The sequence below is a fragment of the Myxine glutinosa genome, chromosome 1 (genome assembly GCF_964187855.1).
Source record: "Myxine glutinosa chromosome 1, kmMyxGlut1.1, whole genome shotgun sequence".
NCBI classification, from domain to species: domain Eukaryota; kingdom Metazoa; phylum Chordata; class Myxini; order Myxiniformes; family Myxinidae; genus Myxine; species Myxine glutinosa.
The window spans coordinates 32140117-32160240 of NC_136261.1; the positions used below are offsets into that span (position 1 = coordinate 32140117).

General features: G+C 42.4%; 1 protein-coding gene across 2 annotated transcripts in view; it reads left to right on the forward strand.

Moving 5' to 3' along the window:
- LOC137422484 (uncharacterized) overlaps window positions 1–19637 on the forward strand; it is a 92147-nt gene extending 72510 nt beyond the window's left edge. The window contains exons 9-15 of one of the 2 annotated variants that reach the window (XM_068109230.2): window positions 436–557; window positions 665–814; window positions 1249–4504; window positions 4642–4780; window positions 5472–5777; window positions 9231–18074; window positions 19171–19637. In XM_068109230.2, the coding sequence (XP_067965331.2) occupies window positions 436–557; window positions 665–814; window positions 1249–4504; window positions 4642–4780; window positions 5472–5777; window positions 9231–9259 (4002 nt within the window). In that variant the 3' untranslated portion in view covers window positions 9260–18074; window positions 19171–19637. The remainder of the gene's footprint in view (window positions 1–435; window positions 558–664; window positions 815–1248; window positions 4505–4641; window positions 4781–5471; window positions 5778–9230; window positions 18075–19170) is intronic. The other variant, XM_068109236.2, reaches the window with a different exon arrangement.
- The last annotated feature ends 487 nt before the right edge of the window (window positions 19638–20124 follow it).

The window sequence follows — 20124 nt, forward strand, 5'->3', positions numbered from 1 at the left end:
TTCACCTTTGGGAGATAGGGCCAAAAAACGATACAAAGCAGGATATCTCAAAGTTGTGGATGGATGATTTTGATTAAATGTGATTCTGTATTGTGATTTTCTGGTCTCCTCTGGGATACAAAATGTAAACTGTTCACCTGGCGGAGGTATGCTCTCTACTGAGTGCCGTTCTAGTTTCAATTGATTTTATTTGAGAAGTGTGTGGAGGATATTGATTTATTATCATGCAGTATATAAACTTAGCATTATTATTATTATTATATTGTAATTCAAGAATCACCTCCTATTGACGCAGAAAAATGAACCCCTTTACAAACAGTACCACCGTCTCGACTTCGTCGGTTTGATGCGCGTATGCGGTGTACGTGACAACATGTCTGACAATTTGGACTGCTTCTGCAATTATTTTCTTCCTGTCTTCTTCAATCCCTTTAGGACGATTATGTGAGCACTGCTGGGGGTGCAAGTTTGCCTCTGCGATGGCTTGCGCCCGAGTTATTGCAGGGGAAGCATGGAGACCTTGTAGTCGACGGTGCAACGAGTCAGTCTGATATCTGGTGAGGAGTGGAGGAGGTGGGATGGTTGGTGGGATTGAGGGGAGCGTTGGCGGGAGGGAGGTGTGAAGTTGTCTATGTATTCTTTTATTGTCTATGTATTTCTCCAGGTCTTTTGGGGTGGCAATGTGGGAATTACTGGATTACGGCACACAACCATACAGCACCCAGTCAGACAGAGACTTCTCCATCAGTCTGCTTACGGGTCAACTGGTCAAGCTTCCAGAGCCGCACAGGCACTTGCCTCACGCTGAGCGATGGTGCGTCAGAATTGTAAAATAAATAAATAAATAAAATTGTTTCATTTCGTTTTCACATATTCAAAGCAAAAATTGTGATTAAGGAAGTAGAAATAGTCACAACCAATTTATCAAAGGGGAATGAATAGTGGTCGCTAGGAAGATATTACGCTGAGTGATGTCGACAGATCTTTTCTCATTTTCATGGAAAACTTTCAAGAACACATCAGATTTGTTACAGGACTGTTGTATGTTAGCTATCAAAAATGGAGTTTGTCCAATGTTATTGTTCGGGAATATATGTGTATAATGTAGCACCGTTGAAACCTGTTTAATTTTTGTACTTGGTCAATAATTACATGGCCCCATAGATTTATGACATTGATTTGCATGTAGAACCATTGATTTGCATGTCTTTGCCACCTTTTAATTATTAATCCATTGCTCTCCTTTAGGTATGAGGTGTTGTGCTTTTGTTGGCTCATCCCTGACAAGCGACCGACAGCCGACGAGGTGCATCGCCTTCTGCAACATCTCCACAAACTGCCGGATGCTAACACGGAGCCCGATTCATTAACTGATTTTGACCGTCGCTGGCATAGTCTGAAGCCTTCCCAGCGGGCTGATGATCCAGGAGGAACAGGCACTGCCTTTCCTATATTGAAGCCCTTAGCATCATTTGGTGATCCTTCAGAGGAAGTGATGGCTGAGGGAATTTCATCTCCAAAGGAAACGGTTTCTTCTCAAACTACAGGATTAACATCTGAGCTTTTCTCTCCATCAGCTTTGATGGTCACATCACTGTGGCAAGATCCCTTATTGAAGCAAACTATTCCTCCTGGATTTTCAAACATTAATTGGAATGGCACAAAATTTGCAGATCGTGCCCCTGTTGTATTGCTTCCTGAAACTCCAGGAGAGAGTTCATGTGACCCACCTACAGATACTACAGTGGAAAACCAGAACTTTATCTCTGCAGAAACCCCAGCATCCAATAATGATGCTCGAGAGCTTGAAGCAAACTTTATATTCCTCCGCGATGCGGCGCTCATAAAGAAGCACCTTGGTGATGATGATGATGATGATGATGATGAAGGGAGTTTGTTATGCACTTCATTACCAGTTAAAACACTCAGCGACCCCTCACTTGGTGTTACTGATGATGTCTCACCAGCTGCAGACATCAATAAATACCACCTTGAAACAGGTGCTGCAAGCGCTGTAAATGAAACGTATGACAATTCTCTCTTTTTCAGTGAAGAAAAACCCAAACTTGATGATAAAAACCACAAGGAAGATTCATTTTCTGTCTCACCAGCTGCAGACATCAATAAATACCACCTTGAAACAGGTGCTGCAAGCGCTGTAAATGAAACGTATGACAATTCTCTCTTTCTCATTGAAGAAAAACCCAAACTTGATTATAAAAACCACAAGGAAGATGCATTTTCTGCCATCAGTTCCTCTGCATCACCCCCTTTTGCTGCGGGGTTAACGGTTGGAAATAAGAAGGTTGGGGAGACACAAGGCTTGGATAGTGATATAGTTTTGGCAGCAATCAGCTCACCGGTGCATGAAATGCTTAATTTTAATAACAACCACAAGGTGTCTGCTGAGTTTGGAGACACGACTTCCTTTTACAAGCTGCCAGAGATTAATGATGCCATAGTTGATATGAAGACTGAAGAGAATAATGGACCAACAGACTGTCTGCCTATCTGTGACAGGAATGACAACAAGTTTGAATTGATACTCACCAAGGTAGAAAGCATGGAGGCTGCTGATGAAGGTATACAAGGATTTGACTTGGAGTCAGCCTCCTTGTCCAAAATACCAGGAGTTCAAGGCCTGACTTCACCACCAGATGATGAAGCTTCAGTTGGGAAGTCTCCCTATCGAGACTCGGCCTACTTTTCTGATTTAGAATTGGATAGACATGCAGGAGCTGATGCACGATTCCCTTGGGATGTTCTCGCACCTAAAGAGCAAAACGTGATGCTGCAAGATGACGATCAGGGCAAGGAGGCAGAATTTTACGTTCCAAAGAATGGTACTGAGACTAATGACGTGTCCAGTAAGGCAGCTGAGGATGTGCCAGCGCGTGTTGCTGCTAGAGAATACAACGAGTTTGAAGGAGACTTTGTTATGAATGAAAGAACTTTACAATTTGATCAGAAGATGGTTGAGACATGGTTTGAAACTCATAAAGACAAAGACGAAAATGTAACGGTGGCTTTAGCAGATTTGGATCCTAAGGCAAATGCGGAACAGGTTGAAGCGGAAGCCTATGTTACTCCAGGCAAATTTGAAGAAAAGATAAATGTAAAAGATGACGGTTTTTTGGGACAAAACATGGAGGGAGAGCAAAAGGAGTTTAACAGAGTTGAGAAAACCGATCTGCAAAAAGAAGATATCAGGGAAGCTGCTGTAGTTGAGAAAACCGGACAGGATATTGAGGGGGGAAATCTCATGAAAACAAAAGAAGAAGAAAAAGAGGAAGAGGAGCGAAACATTGCTTTGAATGAGAGCAATCCATTTTTAAGGGTTGAGGATGTTTTGATTGTGATGGAGGAAGTGACAATGAAAGAAAACTTAAAAGAAGAGAAGGACTCGACTGTAGCTTTAGAAACGTGTTTGGAGGAAGAAGCAGGCTCCAGGACAAATGTAGATATTGTTGGTACATTTGATACCTCTTTGATAGAAAAAGATCAGCTGGAAGCAGAGACTTATTTGGAGCAAGTGATGGAAGTCATCGATGAGAAGGGATCGAACAAGGAGGAAGAAGAAGAAAAGGGGGAAGATGCAGAGACAGAGGATGAGGCAACTGAGAAGGAAAATGCAATAGTCACAAAGAACGAAGAATCGTTAATCATTCTTGATATGTATGCTGGAAAATGCTCTAATAATGTCCCTGATGAGACACCAGCCGAAGATGATGACTCCGCGTCAACTGAAATAAGTGCAGATGAAGAACCAGAATCCATTCCCTCTGCTTCTGGCCCACGTGTCGTCTCCATTTCGGGTTACAGTTCAACAGATATTATTGGAAATTCGACAATTGTAGTTGGTGCAGAGAACGGTGTGCTGGCTCGAGCAGGTCGATCATCGCAGAATGTCGACTCGGATGCATCCAGCCTGTCCTCCCTTGAGGAGGTTACTGTCGCCTTCAGAACTAATGACGGTGATGCTGAAAATAATGACAAAGAGGACAGAGCAGAATGTCAGAATGACATGCAAGGCCATGGCTGGGTGATCTTGGGAAATGATGACAGTGTTGAAGAAGAGTCAGATGAGGAGGAGGATGGTGAAAACGCTGGCCTTTGTGATGTAGCAGATTTTGAGAGGTTTCGAGGCAGAGATGTGGCATCTACACACAACCTCGCTACTTCCTTTGACATCCCTTTCATGGATGATGAGCAAGGCAGTGAACAGGAACCACGGGACATCGAATTTGGTCATATGGACGACTTCCCATCATATATCGGGTGCAACGCTGATGATTACGACGACTATGACAGCTGGGACAGTGAGGAAGAGGCGGCAAGGCCAGTTCCAGAAGTGATCATCCAGCAGGATGATGGACGGGATCTTAAGGGCTTGTTGAGGGCTTCCCACTCATACCAAGAACCTGAAAATGCAATGGGAAAGGGTGAAGTCTTGGACAAACGAGTGTCTTTTTTTGATAATGTGACATTGCACCTCTTTGACAAAGTGAGTATTACTTTCTCACGTGCTTTTTATCTATTTTTGCTTATTGTTCAGCAAGGCATGTTTGTGCTGGTGGTTGCACAATAACGCACGTGTAAGTTTACTGTGAACTTGACCTTTATACCACGTCTTGCACACAGGAAGCACCAACCAACCGACTGACTAAGTCAGAGGGCAATCTTCATGCTGACACCGAAAAGGATGAGCCTATGGAGCATGAGACGGGAAGAGTGGCTCCTGGAGATGCTTTCAGTAACTCGGAAGATTCGTCAGAGGAAGGTTGGAAGATGTCACTACCGCTTTAGATTGCCACATACTATGTTGGTGAATTCATTGGCTTGTCAGACTTGTACTAAGGAGCTTTCCTTATTGATCAGTGTGACAACTTATTGATCAGCAAAACGTTTGACAGACAGAGAAATCTGGCTACTTTAAATAATTCTAATGTTATCATGTGACGTTGTTTAAGCTTTGCTTTATAATAATGGACATTTTATAGCAGCTTTAAAAATCATCATTTCGTATGCAGCATGTTGCTGCTGGGATCCATCATTGCTGGGGATGTGGCTGTATCGCTGATGCAGGGCCCCCTGGTGGTTAGAGCAGGAATTTGTAATTTGTTCATGGTGCTGCTGATTGCTTGCTTGCTCTTCGTGAATGACAATGGGGTCTTTAACATCCACAAACTATTGCTGGCCGATAGAACGCCCAGTTTAACGTTCATCAACGGAGCAGCGCACACATTTGATGAATCACCCTGCCTGCAAAAACAAACAAAAAAAAAAAAAAACAGGATGATAGTTGATCACTGAGCTGAGATTTAAACCCGGGATAGACAGCTCAGAGGTGAGTGCGTGCACCTCTAGGCTATCCTGCTAGCAATTACATATTGAAACTATTTTTGGGTTTTGTGAAGTTACTGGCTCTCAATCACTTTTGATTGATCTTTCTTTTATTTCTTGTTTTTAAGGTGGTGGATTTGAATGGGATGATGACATGGTTTCCGGCCCACGCCTTTCCATCCTCCCACGCATCTCCCTCTCTCCTATCCCCAAACATCCATCACGGCCACCGCCACCTCCACCACTTGGATTTCAAGTTTTGAATCCTGTATTGGATTCACAACCACCTCCACCGCCAGTCCGACCGGCTCCCCCTCTACCATTCATCCCTTCAACAGGAGACAGTTGTGCCCATAATTTTTCCCGGTTTTCTAATTTTCCCAACAGCATGTCCTTCACCCATATCAGCGATTCTGATACTGACTCCACCGAAGGTTAGTAGTTGGGATACCTTTCCTAAACTTGATGAACCTCTTTATTGATTTGATTGTTCACCGCACATTTTACACTGGCATTCGAAAAATCAGATTGGCAAAAATGAATTTAATGTGGTGTATATATTTTTGTCATGGTGTGTGAGAGATTTGGTTTGAAGGTATTGAGAGGTTGGTGGGGATGAGCAGTGGGAGAGATAGGAGTGGGGCGATGGGGAGGAGATGGGGGTGGGGGCAGAGTGGCGCACGGGTTGTCGCAGTTATGGCTTATCAGTTTCTACAGCCATTGATTTTTCCGTTTCAAAAAGGTGCCTTTTCTATTTGCAAAAGACAAATTCTGTTTCAAAAAATAAATTCCATTCCATAACTAGAACACCACTCAGTAGAGCGCATGCTCCCGCCGCATACTCCCGCTGCAGGAAAAAATTCCTGGATCCGGAATAATATCCTGAGCTTCACCAAAAACTAATCAATTCTTCCTTATCCCAAGGGCAATCATCCCACCAACTTTCATCCAAATCCGTTCAGAACTTTTCCAGATATCTTGTTCACAAACACACGAACACACACACACGGATGGACATGATCGAATGCATTACCCCCTGGCGGGAGTAATTATGAATTGGGAAAAGACGTAATATTCATTTATTTGTGCACTACCATTGAAAAAAAAATGCTTTGCACCTAAAATCCTCCTCCACTAAGCCCCTGGGTGGTGTATTTTGCCATCAGGGTGACACAAATGCGGGGACTAATAAAATCAAAATATAATGATAAACGACAGGTGGGGAAAAATGTCGAAACCAGATCCTTGAGAAGTGGTTTTAAATTAATATTTATTACAATGTCCGTGTATACTCACCTACAAAGTAAGTATGCAGACGTGGCAAATGCACCAGGACTTAAATATATATATTTTTTTGCAATCTCATCAGTATTTCGACGATTTTTCCCCTTAAAAAAAAATTCTCCAAAGCTGCCTGCTCATATACACATGCACATGTACTTTTTTTCTTCAATTACTCCACGGGCTGATAGCTCTCTTTAAGCGGACCGGCGGCGGTTCACAAACCGGCAGTTAAAAATTTCTAACATAATTTGTGCATTGAAATGCTGTATTTTTTATGCCTCCCCCGAAGAGGTCGCCCGGAAGCATTATGTTTTCAGATTGTCTGTCCAGTCATGCGTCCATCCGTCCGTGATAGGTTTTCATTACCACGATAACTTAAGAACAGCTGTATGCATCTAGTCCCGCTAGGTAAAGATTCTGTTACCGCGTTAACTTGTGAACCAATGATGGGATTTTGACCAAACTTGGAATTAGTATACATTATGATGCAAAAAACCAAAACCACCGTTTAGAGGCCATTTTTCCCCGCAAAGCGGGGGTTGGCCTTTTCGGGGACCGTGGTAGTTGTTGTTTTTTTGGTCCCCTTTTTGAAGCAATGTTTTACGGCCGGATGCCCTTCCTGACGCCAACCCTTTTTGCCGCCTTTTAACGACAAACAGGGAATTACCAGTGAACTGGTACTCAATTATGAATATGATGCAAAGATGAATCGATTATATTTTGGTTTCAAAGATGGGAGGTCTTTTCAGGTAAAAATGTGATACTTGAGAACAGCTCAAGGGATTTAAATCAAACTTGGTACAAGTATGAATAATGATGTAATAATGTGGGTGGAGGCATATCTGTCGACGTCTCGACTTTGAAGAGTGCCGTTCTAGTTTTTACTACTATTCAGGATTAAGTTTGTGGAGAATTGCACACATAAAATAATGTAATAAACCCTTGTTTTTATGTGGGGGTTGCATTCCTAGAAACCGCTGCTTAAACCAAATTCACATAAAATAAGACCAAGGGCCTATGGGAAAAAATGTGTTAGGTTCCATGTCCTCTTGTCTATAAACCCACATGTCATGTACTGTTTACGAAAATCACCCTCTTGCTCGACAGCACTACCCCTTGTGTTTTCTACACATTTTTTTTTACTTGGCGGATACTGAACTGGCTACAGTTCTACACATCTTTTTGAAAGACATCTACACATCTTTTCACATCTTTTCATTTTTTCACAAAGACATTTTCACATCTTTCACATCTTTTTACATTCTACACATCTTTTTGAACTGGCTACAGTTCTACAAACTACACATCTTTTTCAAAGACATCACAACCTCCGCTTTTTGTCAAAGACATCACTTTCCTCGACTTTATGTATTCCGCCCCTCTCTATTCCATCTCCAAGCGCTGTAAGATATCATCGCCAGGTACCGAAGGGGGCCCAGCGATGACGTGCACGGAAAGGTCATACTCAGTTTTCACTCCTTTTGTTTGTTTGTTTGTTGTACACTGCTCCTTTCCTATTTCATCTCCAGGTGCTGCATGACGTCATCACCGGGCACCGAAGGGGCAATTGGTTTCTTGTTTGTCCGGGCGATTCCTCAGCCATCCTTTGAGCTAGAAAGCTGAAATTTGGCCACAATTGTGAACAAGTGATTTGGCAAAAATAATATTTTTCATTTTTTGATTAATAAATTAATTGATTAATTACTTAATTATTATTATTGATTTATTAATTATTTATTTATTTTCTTTCTCATCTGGGCAATATCTCAGGTACCTTTTGAGTGAGGAAGCTGATATTTGGACTTGACAATGACCAAGTGATTTGGCTGTAAAGAGTATTTTTCTTTTATTCATTAATCAATTAATCGATTTATTATTTATTTTTCGATTAACCACTTAATTTTCAAAAAGTTACAGATTCAGATAAAACAGTTGTTGTTCAGGTATGCGATTAACCAATTGATTAAGAAATTAATTTTTTTTTTTACGTTTTTTTATTCATTTATTGTAATTACTCAATCATTCAATTAATTATTTCACATCGCTCCCTCCAAATTCCGTCCATGTGCTGCACTGCGGCATCGCCGGGCGCCGAAGGTGAGACACAATTTTTGCTAATTTAACCTCGCCTATTAGACACGTGAGTTTCCACTTCATCCGGTTTTAATATTTTTTTAATAGTCATCATGAACCGAATGTGCTCTTTATTCACGTTTTTGAGGTGGTAATTATTTTTCTTTTTTTCTTGAGATATGATAAATTTAAGCCATGGAAGATAAGGTTGTTTATTCATTTTTTGCCTTGCGTGTAATTATAATGAGATTGTAACCAAAAAAAATTAATCTAAACAAACATGTTCTACAAGGACATCTAGACTCAGGAAGAGGCTATTCAACCCATTATGCCTGCTTTACTGCCAGTAACATGATCAAATAAGGTACACCTTTGGTTGATATGCCCTTATGATAAAGATCATGTCTTATCGTTAGGAGGATCCTCAGATTAGGCACTTTAGTGGTATGATGGTTTCACTTACACTTTACTAAAATAGCACATCCACTGTTCAGCTGGTCATGCTTGATTTAACTGTGACTGTGGTGCAGGAAATGGAGAGGATGGAGAAAAGGAATGAGCTATTATTGAGGACATGGTGTCACTCATTTGTAAAGAAGAGGTGGAGCAGGGGTCCATGTTGTCGAGGGTAGACAAAGGCCCGTTTGCTCCTCAGCAATGGCTGACGCCTTCCTCATTTCTTTCGTGCCAAGCTACCTCCAGCAGCTCTGAACATTGTGGCCCGTGAGTTTTCACAAGACGTCAAAGAACTGGGAGGACATGACACTTCCAGATATTATGACTATCACTTCCAGATCATTCAGAAAGTCAGACTCATTTTGCAAAGGATTTTATCAGTTGTGGAGTATGAGGGCTGCTCTGTTTAGCATGCATCCCTACAGTTCTGGCACCATTGTTCAAGAATCTGGAATTTTTTTCTTCCGAGCTGTTCCCACTGGTTCTTTCACGGAAGCACAAGTACTACCTTCTCTGGCAGGCTGTGGACCTGAAGTCGCGAACGTTTCCCGACGATGCTCCTGTTACAAGGTCACGCTGCCTATTTAACTCTTGTATTTCTGCAGTGATTTTAAAGTAAGCTTAAATGTAAGAGCAAAAGTTTCTTGGAGACATTTATATCGGCTTGGCAAAGGGGTTTTATTTTATTTTCTAAGAGGGTATACATTCAATAGAACTAGCTGTATGTTGTCGAATGTTGGAGGAAACCTGACGTCACGTGTGATTGCAGTAGTTTCCATTAGGTGTTTGCCCTCATAGGGCTGTGTGCTGATATTGAGAGATTGCTGTAAGCAATACAGGATTTGGAACCTTGAAAACTTTTGACACATTTTCTGATTATTATTATTATTATTTTTAGTTTAATTGGCTGGCTTCATACTAAAGGAGTCTTCAGCAGAATGGTTTGTGTGCAATCCGCACCTTTACTTGCAGTTGCTGTCTTACTGTTGAATTCTTCTTCTTTTTTCTCATGTTCATCGTACATTTTCAATGATTGCATCGAGAAGGTTGAACTTTCCTTCTGCCTATTTTAACAAGCTCCATCCCATTTTGACAGTACTTGTGTTTTCTAGATTGCTTGTATTGCCAAACACCCGATGTCCGTGGTGCAAACGAAAAGCCGTTTGGTTATATTGTATTTCTTGATTGATCTGTTGTCACTGGAGTGCTGCCCTACACGCAAAAACAGCACTTTAAAATGGCATTGTATTGTACGTTTATGTTTGAAATGTTAATTCCACTGTAAGTGGCTTTCCTTTTATTTTTAGGGACTTTCGTCTTGTTAAATGGCCGACTTGGAAAAGGTCTGGTACATTGCTCAGGGTTACTCGGGTGCAAGAGAAAAGGCACCGCAAGTTAGAAAGTTTTGTTTCGAGGTTTCCTTTTATTTCAGCCCCTTTGTTGTTTGCCAAAGCAGCATTCTTACTGCTTGCCTTTCAGGTTTTGCTGGACTGGTAAGTTGCAAGTAACATGATCAAATAAGGTGCACCTTTTGTTTTCTTTTCTTTTCTTTTTTAAAAATCCCACTTCAAACTTTTATGTTGCTTGTCCATTTAAGTAATTGCACTTGAGATTTGTATTCGGTTCATTGAGTGAATGTTTGTCTCGGGAGTACTCACCGCGGAACATCGTCATCAATTGACGGGTCGCAAATCAGCCACAGAACACCAACGGCACTGGATTTGAAAGTGACACTCCACGCATGCGGTGGTGCGGAAAATAAGAGGACTTCCTTATTACACGTCGAAGCAGTAAAGGCATCGGTAATCTGTTAAGACCCTGAAATGGCAGCTTGGTTTCTACAGTCCACGATGATGTGCTGTGCATTAGAAGGTGCAAGTCGATTTTTATAAACCCTTGCTTAACCTCACACTCATCTTGCAGCTTTTCCTGTTGACGTACCAAAAGCCATGACACGTTGCCCCTGTGTCGTTGTGAGATTGCATTGGGAAGGCTTCCTGTCTTCCTAAGTTGATACAACTGGCAATGTCTTTGTGCGTTAAATTTCGATGGTCACTTGCACCCTTTTAATGGATCGTTCGATCTTTGAATGCATGAAAGTTTCCAGCCAGTTTTTGTTGTATTCAAATCAGCCATGCACATTCAGCACATCGTTCTTTAGCAGGTGATGCTGTAACATTCAATTGCCATTCGGTGTACAATGCAGAGCATCTCGTTTAGTTAATTGTTTGTTTTTGGCAGCAATCTCCTTTCATTGTACAAACGGTGATCACTTTAGACGTTGTATGAATTCGACAATTGGTGTTCGTACAATGTGCATGGTTGATTTGACAATGAGGGTCGAGTTTTTTGGCGAAGCAGGTGTGACAAATGCGACATTCACTTGCGTCGTGATTGCTTACAAAGTTTAATACTTTGTTTTGCTATCTGCACTTGAACTCAAGTTCTGATTGTTGCAGATTCGCAACTTTGGCAGGTATTTCAACACATGATGAGGGCTTCGATTTTGAGCACTGACACGCGTCAAAAAATTACCCACGGCGCTGAATTGAGACTACAATCGGGTCTCATTCTGATATTTGTCTAGTAATGTTTTTCTTGAAAGCCCCAGGTGGATTTGATAATTATTTATTATGACATGGTGTTTGTAAAATCATCTCACTACTGCACAGCTGGAGTTTTAATTACTTTTCTTGTCTTTCGCTAGCTGTTTGAACCAAAACGAAAGCCAAAACGCCCTACGTAGTGCGGGGTTTCAGTTGTTTGTGCTGACGTGAAATGCATTTGCTTTCTTTAAAGAACCTAATGTTTTTTGTGCCTGTGTCTTGGTCTGTTTTTATTTCTTATTTAAATACAAAGCGCACATTAAGCTTGAGAATATGTGCTTCCAACAAGTATAAGCAAACATTTAAAATATGGTAATTACCCCCATACACGGGAAGCGAAAAGCAGAGTTAAGCAATTGTTTCACTTTGTCAATCTGATTACAAACATCAGTTTATGATCGAGCAACAACTTGAGAATTGTATGCGGTTCATCGTTATATGTTATATTTTGAGCATGAATCGGAAAACAAACCTGCAGTTTAACAGGAAACTTAATGTTTTTTTAAGGATGTCATAAAGGACACAAACAACAGGAACGAAAAACTAATGTGACGTGTTGAATAAGGTGTTGTATAAGATGCTGCATCAACAGCTGTAAATTTCCGTATTTTTTTTTCTGCAACCCTTGAAGTCTTTAAACTAGAAGCAGCCGCCGGGGTGGGTGTCGTGTTATTATCTTGATGATTACTCATACCCACCCTAAAGGCAATCTTCCAAAGGTGCAACACGTTCTTCTGACACATCCCTTCATTTGGGTGTTATATAGGCAACACACCGCTCGATCGCTCCCGAAAATAACAGTAACCGTGTTACATATGTGAAGCGACATCGTGCATACTGCTAATGTGCATATTTTCTATATTGTGGTTATACAACAACACAACAACATGCATTTTAAGGCCATTTTCCCTGCTGGAGTGGGGGTTAGCCTTGCGGTCCCCATGACAATATTCTCCATTTTGCCCTATTTTCTGCATCTCACCTTGTTAACCTCCTTGCCCGCATTTCTTCTTCCACCATCTTAAGCCAAGTCTTTCTCGGTCTTCCCCGTCCTCTACTTCCTTCTACATTCATTTCCATCACTCTTCTCAACCAGTCACTTTCATCCTTCCTCAACACATGACCAAACCATCTCAACCTGTGCCTCTTCACAGCATCAATCACTTGCTCTATTCCCATCATCTTTCGCAATTCATCATTTGTCTTCCTCTCTCTCAACAATACTCCGCACATCCACTGAACCATTCACATTTCCACCCTTTCCAGCCTTCGTTGCTGCTCTACATTCATGACCCATGTCTCGCTCCCATAAATCATAACACTTCTCACACATGCAGCATACAACTTTCCCTTCAGCTTCAACGACACTCCCCTCCTCATCAGCACGCCACTAAGTTCCCGAAACGTCTTCCATGCACATCTCACTCGAGCAACCGTTGCCGAGTCTGATCCACCTTCTCCATTCAGCATGTCTCCGAGGTAGCAAAATGTTTTCACACCTTCCAGCTTCACGCCGTCTCCAAGATCCAACTCAACATTTCCTCCATCTGCAGCTCCCTCTGTGCACACCTAACATTTGAATGTAGCTGCCACACTGGTTAATGACCCTCTCAGACCACTACATTTTTGATGAACCCACTCAGCGCACATTGTACATTGAATGGAGTTCACTCCGACACCCTTCCTGCACACAGCACATGGCCACTTCCCAGTTCTTTCCACCTCACCACATGCTTTACCACTTGCCATCAGCTTCGTCTTTCCTATATTCACCTTCAGACCTTTTGTCTCCATACATTCCTTCCACTTGTTCATCTTTTCCTTCAGTCCATCCATACTTTCCGCAATCAACACCAGATCATCTGCATACAACAACTCCCATGGTAAACCCTCCTTTACGTTCTGAGCCAGCACCTCCATCACAGCTACAAATAGTAGTGGACTTAGTACCGACCCCTGATGCACTCCCACCTTCACCTCAAACTCACCACTGTTCCCGTCCTTCATTCTTACAGCTGTGTGCGCTCTTTTGTACATTGCCATCACTACTCTGATCAACCATTCCTCCACTTCTATCTTCCTCAATGCCCATGTCAATACTTCGCGTGGAACCCTATCGAATGCTTTCTCCAGATCAACAAACCCAAGAAACAACTTCTTCCTCTTCTCCATGTACTTCTCCTGCAACTGCCTCACAATAAAGAGTGCGTCTGTCGTTCCTCTTCCTGGCATAAATCCAAACTGCATTTCGTCGATCTTCACCTTCTTCCTTATCCTCCTCTCCAACACCCTTTCCAATACCTTCATTCCATGCTCCAATAACTTTGTCGCTCGGTACGAGCCACACTCCAGATGGTCACCTTTCCCCTTGTATAGAGGGACGAGGGTACTCAGTTCCCAATCCACTGGAATGCGGCCTTCTTTCACCACCAGATTACAGATCTCTGTCTTTCTATTCACACCCCAACTTCCTGCTGCCTTCAACATATCTCCCACAACTCCCGTCGGCCCTCCCGCTTTTCTACTCTTCATTGCTTTTATCGCTTCCTCAACTTCCCTCTCAGTTATCTTCTCTGCCGGTCCTAAAACTGGGTTATTCTCTATGTTGCCATCCCATTCAATCTCTGTATTCAACAGCATTTCCATATATCTTTTCCATCTTCCTTTAATTCCATCAGGGACCACAACGATTTGTCCCACTTCATCCTTCAAGCAACTCACCCCCATCACATCACACCTCTCTTTCGCTATCTGCTTTGCAATCCTGAATACCGCTCTCTGACCCTCTTCCGAATCCATTCCATTCCGTTATATAGCTTGGATAATTACAATTGCACCCCCTACCTCCAAAATGAAGAAAATGCCTTTTTTTCTCTTCTTCAAAACTTGATTACAAAACAGTATATTGATCGACTCCATTATACAGTATATTGATTGATTTTACTGTATACGGTCGGACACCGACATTCGCAGGGGATACGTCCCTGGAAAATTCCACGAAGGTCGAACCGCGAATGTCGGGGCATTGTTTCAATGGAAAAAGGGGGGATATGTTCCTGCTGGTACCTGATTCATAGGGTTAATTTTAAGAAGTCAAAACAAAATTTGGCCACGAATGCACGTAATTACAGTTTCATAAAAATGTTTCCAAAAAAAACAAAACAACACCAGGTACTGTTTCCAATGTTTATTGAAGGAATGTGATTGCAATTTATTCAAAGTACTTAACCAACCGTTCTGTAAAAGTAAAAAAAAAAAAAACAACAGCAGCAGGTACCATTTCAAGTTTTTATTTACACAAACACAAATTTTTCAAATGATGATTAATTAAAATCCAGTGAACTCGATGAACTCCTCTGAAGAGGATGCATGTGAGGGTGCAAATGAGGTCACTAATGAGTCATGCACTGAGGGAGAGGCAAGACAGGCAGGAGATGGTGCTGCTGCTTCTGAGGTGGAGGGACCAGGGCAAAAAAGTGCGTGATTGAGAGCTACCTACCTGTGCCTGGCATGTACCACCTCTCGCCGGTGAGCTGTGCGAGTTGAGCAGGGAATGTTTCGGCTGCCTTGTGGTCCGAGGAGGTGTGCTCGCCTGACAGTTTGATGTTGTGGAAACAGTACCACTTAAAGCGGTCAAACCATCCCCTACTCACTCGGAATGTACTGGGGCCGCTCATACCCGTATTGAGCAGCGCATCACTCGTGCCCAGACCCGCCTCACCCGTGTGCAGACCCACCTCACTCGTGTGCAGATCCGCCCCACTCGTGCGCAGACCCGCCTCACTCGTGCGCAGACCCACCTCACTCATGCGCAAACCCGCCTCACTCGTGCCCAGACCCGCCTCCCTCGTGCCCAGACCCGCCTCACTCGTGCCCAGACCCGCATCACTCGTGCCCAGACCCGCATCACTCGTGCCCAGACCCGCATCACTCGTGCCCAGACCCGCATCACTCGTGCCCAGACCCGCATCACTCGTGCCCAGACCCGCATCACTCGTGCCCAGACCCGCATCACTCGTGCCCAGACCCGCATCACTCGTGCCCAGACCCGCATCACTCGTGCCCAGACCCGCATCACTCGTGCCCAGACCCGCATCACTCGTGCCCAGACCCGCATCACTCGTGCCCAGACCCTCCATGTTTGATCAATGAACCGAGTGAGAGGCAAAACACAAGTCACTGCAGCGGGTCGAGAAGAATGACTGAGACCCAGGACACTCTGCATATTAGTTGTGCAGGAATTGTGGGTAGTTGAGGGAGGTGTGAGTAGTCCATTGTTTGTAGAGGATGTTGGCGGGTGATAACATCTTACAGAGCAGGTGGTAGATGCAGTGAACTGGGTGAATCATTTGATTGTGCAACTCATCGGTGTAGAAGTCTTATTCAGCAGCTGGTAGATACTGTGGAGCGTCTTTATAGTGCAAATGTTGGGACAGGCGCACGGCTAAAAAAATTGTATGCACCCACAAATACGCAATGCACATGCTCACGGATGTTTAAGCAGGTCGCATTTTATCAACCGCGAAGACTTAATTATCAATTTAGTCTGCGATTAGCGAATCCTCGAATGTCAGGGCCCAGCAGTACACTTGACCAATGTAGAGCACAAATCCCTTTTTTTTTGGGCACTTTTGAAAACCTTTTGTTTAGTAGTACTTTTAGAAAATATTTTGGCATTTTGCATTATCTCGACCAATCAAATTTGCCACTCGCTGACATTTGTTTGGAGAACCATGCCCTTAGTTCTCCCAACTGCGCAGGATAAGGTGTTCTATGAACTCTCGTTGTATATTTTCCTTTACATCTTTCCACAAAGTAGCTGCAAGTGCTTCACCATTGAGAAATCGGGTGGAAAAACAAAACGATATTTCCGCTAATAATATAAACACGATATTTCAAAATTTTGTGGATGGATTCGGGCAAAAATTAGTGGATGAGTTGGGTAGGTGACAAGAACAAGCCAATTCGATTTTGGTTCAGGTCCGGATCCAGATCCGGCCCATTATAATGGCACTCGGTTTCTTTATAATAAAACTACAACTATCCCAATAATTATTGGGATACAAAACGTAAACTGTTCAGCTTGGTGGACGTATGCACACTACCGAGTGCCGTTCTAGTTGTAGTTTTATTCATCAGTAGGATTACATGAGAAGTTATTTGGAAGGACTTTTGATTTTCTGGATGTCTGAGCAGCTGCACCTCCCTCTTGCACCATGCTCTGACAATAGACCTTCCTGTACACTCCACTTTGAAATAAATGTCGTGAAGTTTGGATGAATGGCCTTTTGGTTTTAAGAAAATTCCAGTCTTCACGAGCATCGATGTATTACACATAATTGAAAACGAAAAAGCCTTTTTCAAATAAGCATTAGATGTCTCTTAGACATTAGATGTCTTTCATTAAATGGCTATTCTGGTAGAACAGTCGAAAATCAGTTCAGGGAAATAGGATTCATTGGGATGAACATGTGCATTCTGAGTCCAAAATAGTTGTAACATGACTTTTTGAACTACTCTCCTCATTATTAACCCAATTATCCTCTTGGACTGAATCCCCGTTACAGTGAAATTTCCTCCACAGTCTTCCACCCGACACCGGAGCTTGGCCGTAGGTTCCATACTTTGTTTATGCCTGCGTCAATGAAACATTGGCATAATTCACGGCTCCTAAATATATCAGGGGAGAGAGGATTGAAAAATAGAGGTTCAACTTCAAACATTTCTGGGGAGTATGCATTCACTTTGTGACTCACAGAAAGGTGTTCCAGGCATTGAGAAGGCTCTGGTAAAATATGGGGAGTGTTGACGTATCCACATACTTGAGGTGGGTCAGGAATATTTAAAGACTAGAGCAGAGTCTGCCTGCTTTTTGCAAAATATGACAGGCCAAGGGGTGGTTGGGCAGGTGCTCAACATTTCGGTGTTCAATGGAGCACAAGTGAAAGGCAATGGCATGGGACTTCATGTGAACAAAGCTTTGACCTCCATCGGACGAAGAATGGGATATAACGTTTGGCCGCAGCCAATGATGACCTCCCCACTAGTTTGGCCTGGATCATGCCCAGCAGCGCTTCTGGTGGTTGTAGAGAAATGAGTTGATGCCACAAAATTGCAGCAACCAAGTTATTGGCCACCAAGATACGGCCTTAAAAGAAATGTGTGGTGGGGCTCTTTTCCACAGGTGCAGTCCTCTCTCTATTTCCCCAGTCAAGCTGTCCCAATTTTTTTCACATTGTGTGTGGAACCCAGGAATACACTGATGCAATCAACACCGTCTGCTCTCCATTCCAGGTGGAAGTGTCGAGACAGGTAGGCAGCTCTTAAGGTATGGCACTGTGAAAGTCTAAATGGACTTCCTACTGTTAGTCTTCGATATATATATATATATATATATATATATATATATATATATATATATATATATATATATATATATATATAATACACTACATGGCCAAAAGTATGCGGACAGCCCTTCTAATTAGTGGATTCGGCTGTTTCAGCCAAACCCATTGCTGACAGGTCTATATAATCAAGCACACAGCCATGCAATCTCCATAGACGAACATTGGCAGTAGAATGGGCCCTACTGAAGAACTCAGTGACACCGTCATGGGATGCCACCTTTCCAACAAGTCAGTTTGTCAAATTTCTGTCCTGCTAGAGCTGCTCCGGTCAACTGTAAGTGCTGTTATTGTGAAGTGGAAACGTCTAGGAGCAACAAGAGTTCAGCGGTGAAGTGGTAGGCTACACAAGCTCACAGAACGGGACCGGTGTGGAAGAACTTGACTGGACTGCACCGAGCCCTGACCTCAACCCCATCAAACACCTTTGGGATGAATTGGAATGCTGACTGTGAGCGAGGCCTAATCGCCCAACATCAGTGCCCGACCTCACTAATGCTCTTATGGCTGAATGGAAGAAAATCTCCACAGCAATGTTCCAACATCTAGTGGAAAGCCTTCCCAGAAGAGTGGAGGCTGTTATAGCAGCAAAGAGGGAGGGGGGAGGGGGGGAACTCCATATTAATGCCCATGATTTTGGAATGAGATGTTCGACGAGCACATACGGGTGTGATCTTCGTGTGTCCACATACTTTTGGCCATGTAGTGTATGTAGTCAATAAAAATGAAGCTGATGCTTTCGTGATAAATATTTGATTAAATCTGCTATTTATCTAAATATTTATCTAATCTAAATTTATCTAATCTAAATATTTGATTAAATCGTGATAAATATTTGATTAAATTAAATTTTATTTGATTAAATTTGATGATTAAATTTGATTAAATGTGATAAATATTTTGAAATAAAGATTAAATTATCTAATAATATATTTGATTATCTGATTAAATGATTTAATTTGATTAATGGATTATATAAATTGTGTGTTTGCTGTGTTTAGAAATAAGGCTAACATTGATCATCTATGCAAGGAAAGAGATACAATGAAAGTGTATTGAAATGTGCAAAAGGCGAATGGAGCTGTTTTCATCAGACAAGAACAGATAGAGTCTCCTGGAGGCACCATGCTGGGAAAAACAACAAGTCTGCACTTCTTCATCTTAAGATACTCATCCTCAATGGTCGGAGTTGGAATGATAAATAGATGTCTTACTGAGTCCATGGTTCCAGTCTGTCTGAAAAACCCCTGATTTTTCCATTCCTCAGTCTGACTACTGAGACAGCAGATTTCCTTTGTTCCCAAACTTGCTATAAAAAGGAACTGCATTCAAGCACTCGCCAGAAGATTGGCTGGACACGTTGTGTTGAATCTGAGCGTATGCATCGGTATTGTATTGTTAAACTTTGTTGTAATCTTTGTTGTATTTGAGTGAATCTTCTCTGGTGAATTAAATATTCAAAATTGTTCTTGGTGTGTGGACATTCAAATCGATACACCTTTGTCAGCACCCAGACAGCTTTAGTTTTCTTCCAATTAACTTTCAGAGCAGAAGCATGGAAAATGTTCTGAAGGATTGAATTTCATTGGCTTTGGGGTTAATTTCAGAAACTTTTTATCTTTATTGGACAATGAAAGTTCTGAAATTAAATATTGAAACCAGTTGCCAATTTCCCATCTGCCGGAGATCTCCTGACTTTGGGAGGAGACTCACCTCTGCTCTCCTGAGATCTAATGGCATTACACCAGATCGCAGATATTCTTGGATAACGTTCAAAAGTTCAGGACCCAAAAGGTCCTAAGATTCCAAGTAAAACTCAGCTGGTAAGCCATCAATTCCTGGAGCCTTTCCAGAATCCATTTTACACAGGGTACTTTCTAGTTCAGCAGGGGTTAACGGCACGTCCAGCTCCAGGCATTGAGTCTCGGTCAGAGATGGGATATGAAGAGTTTATC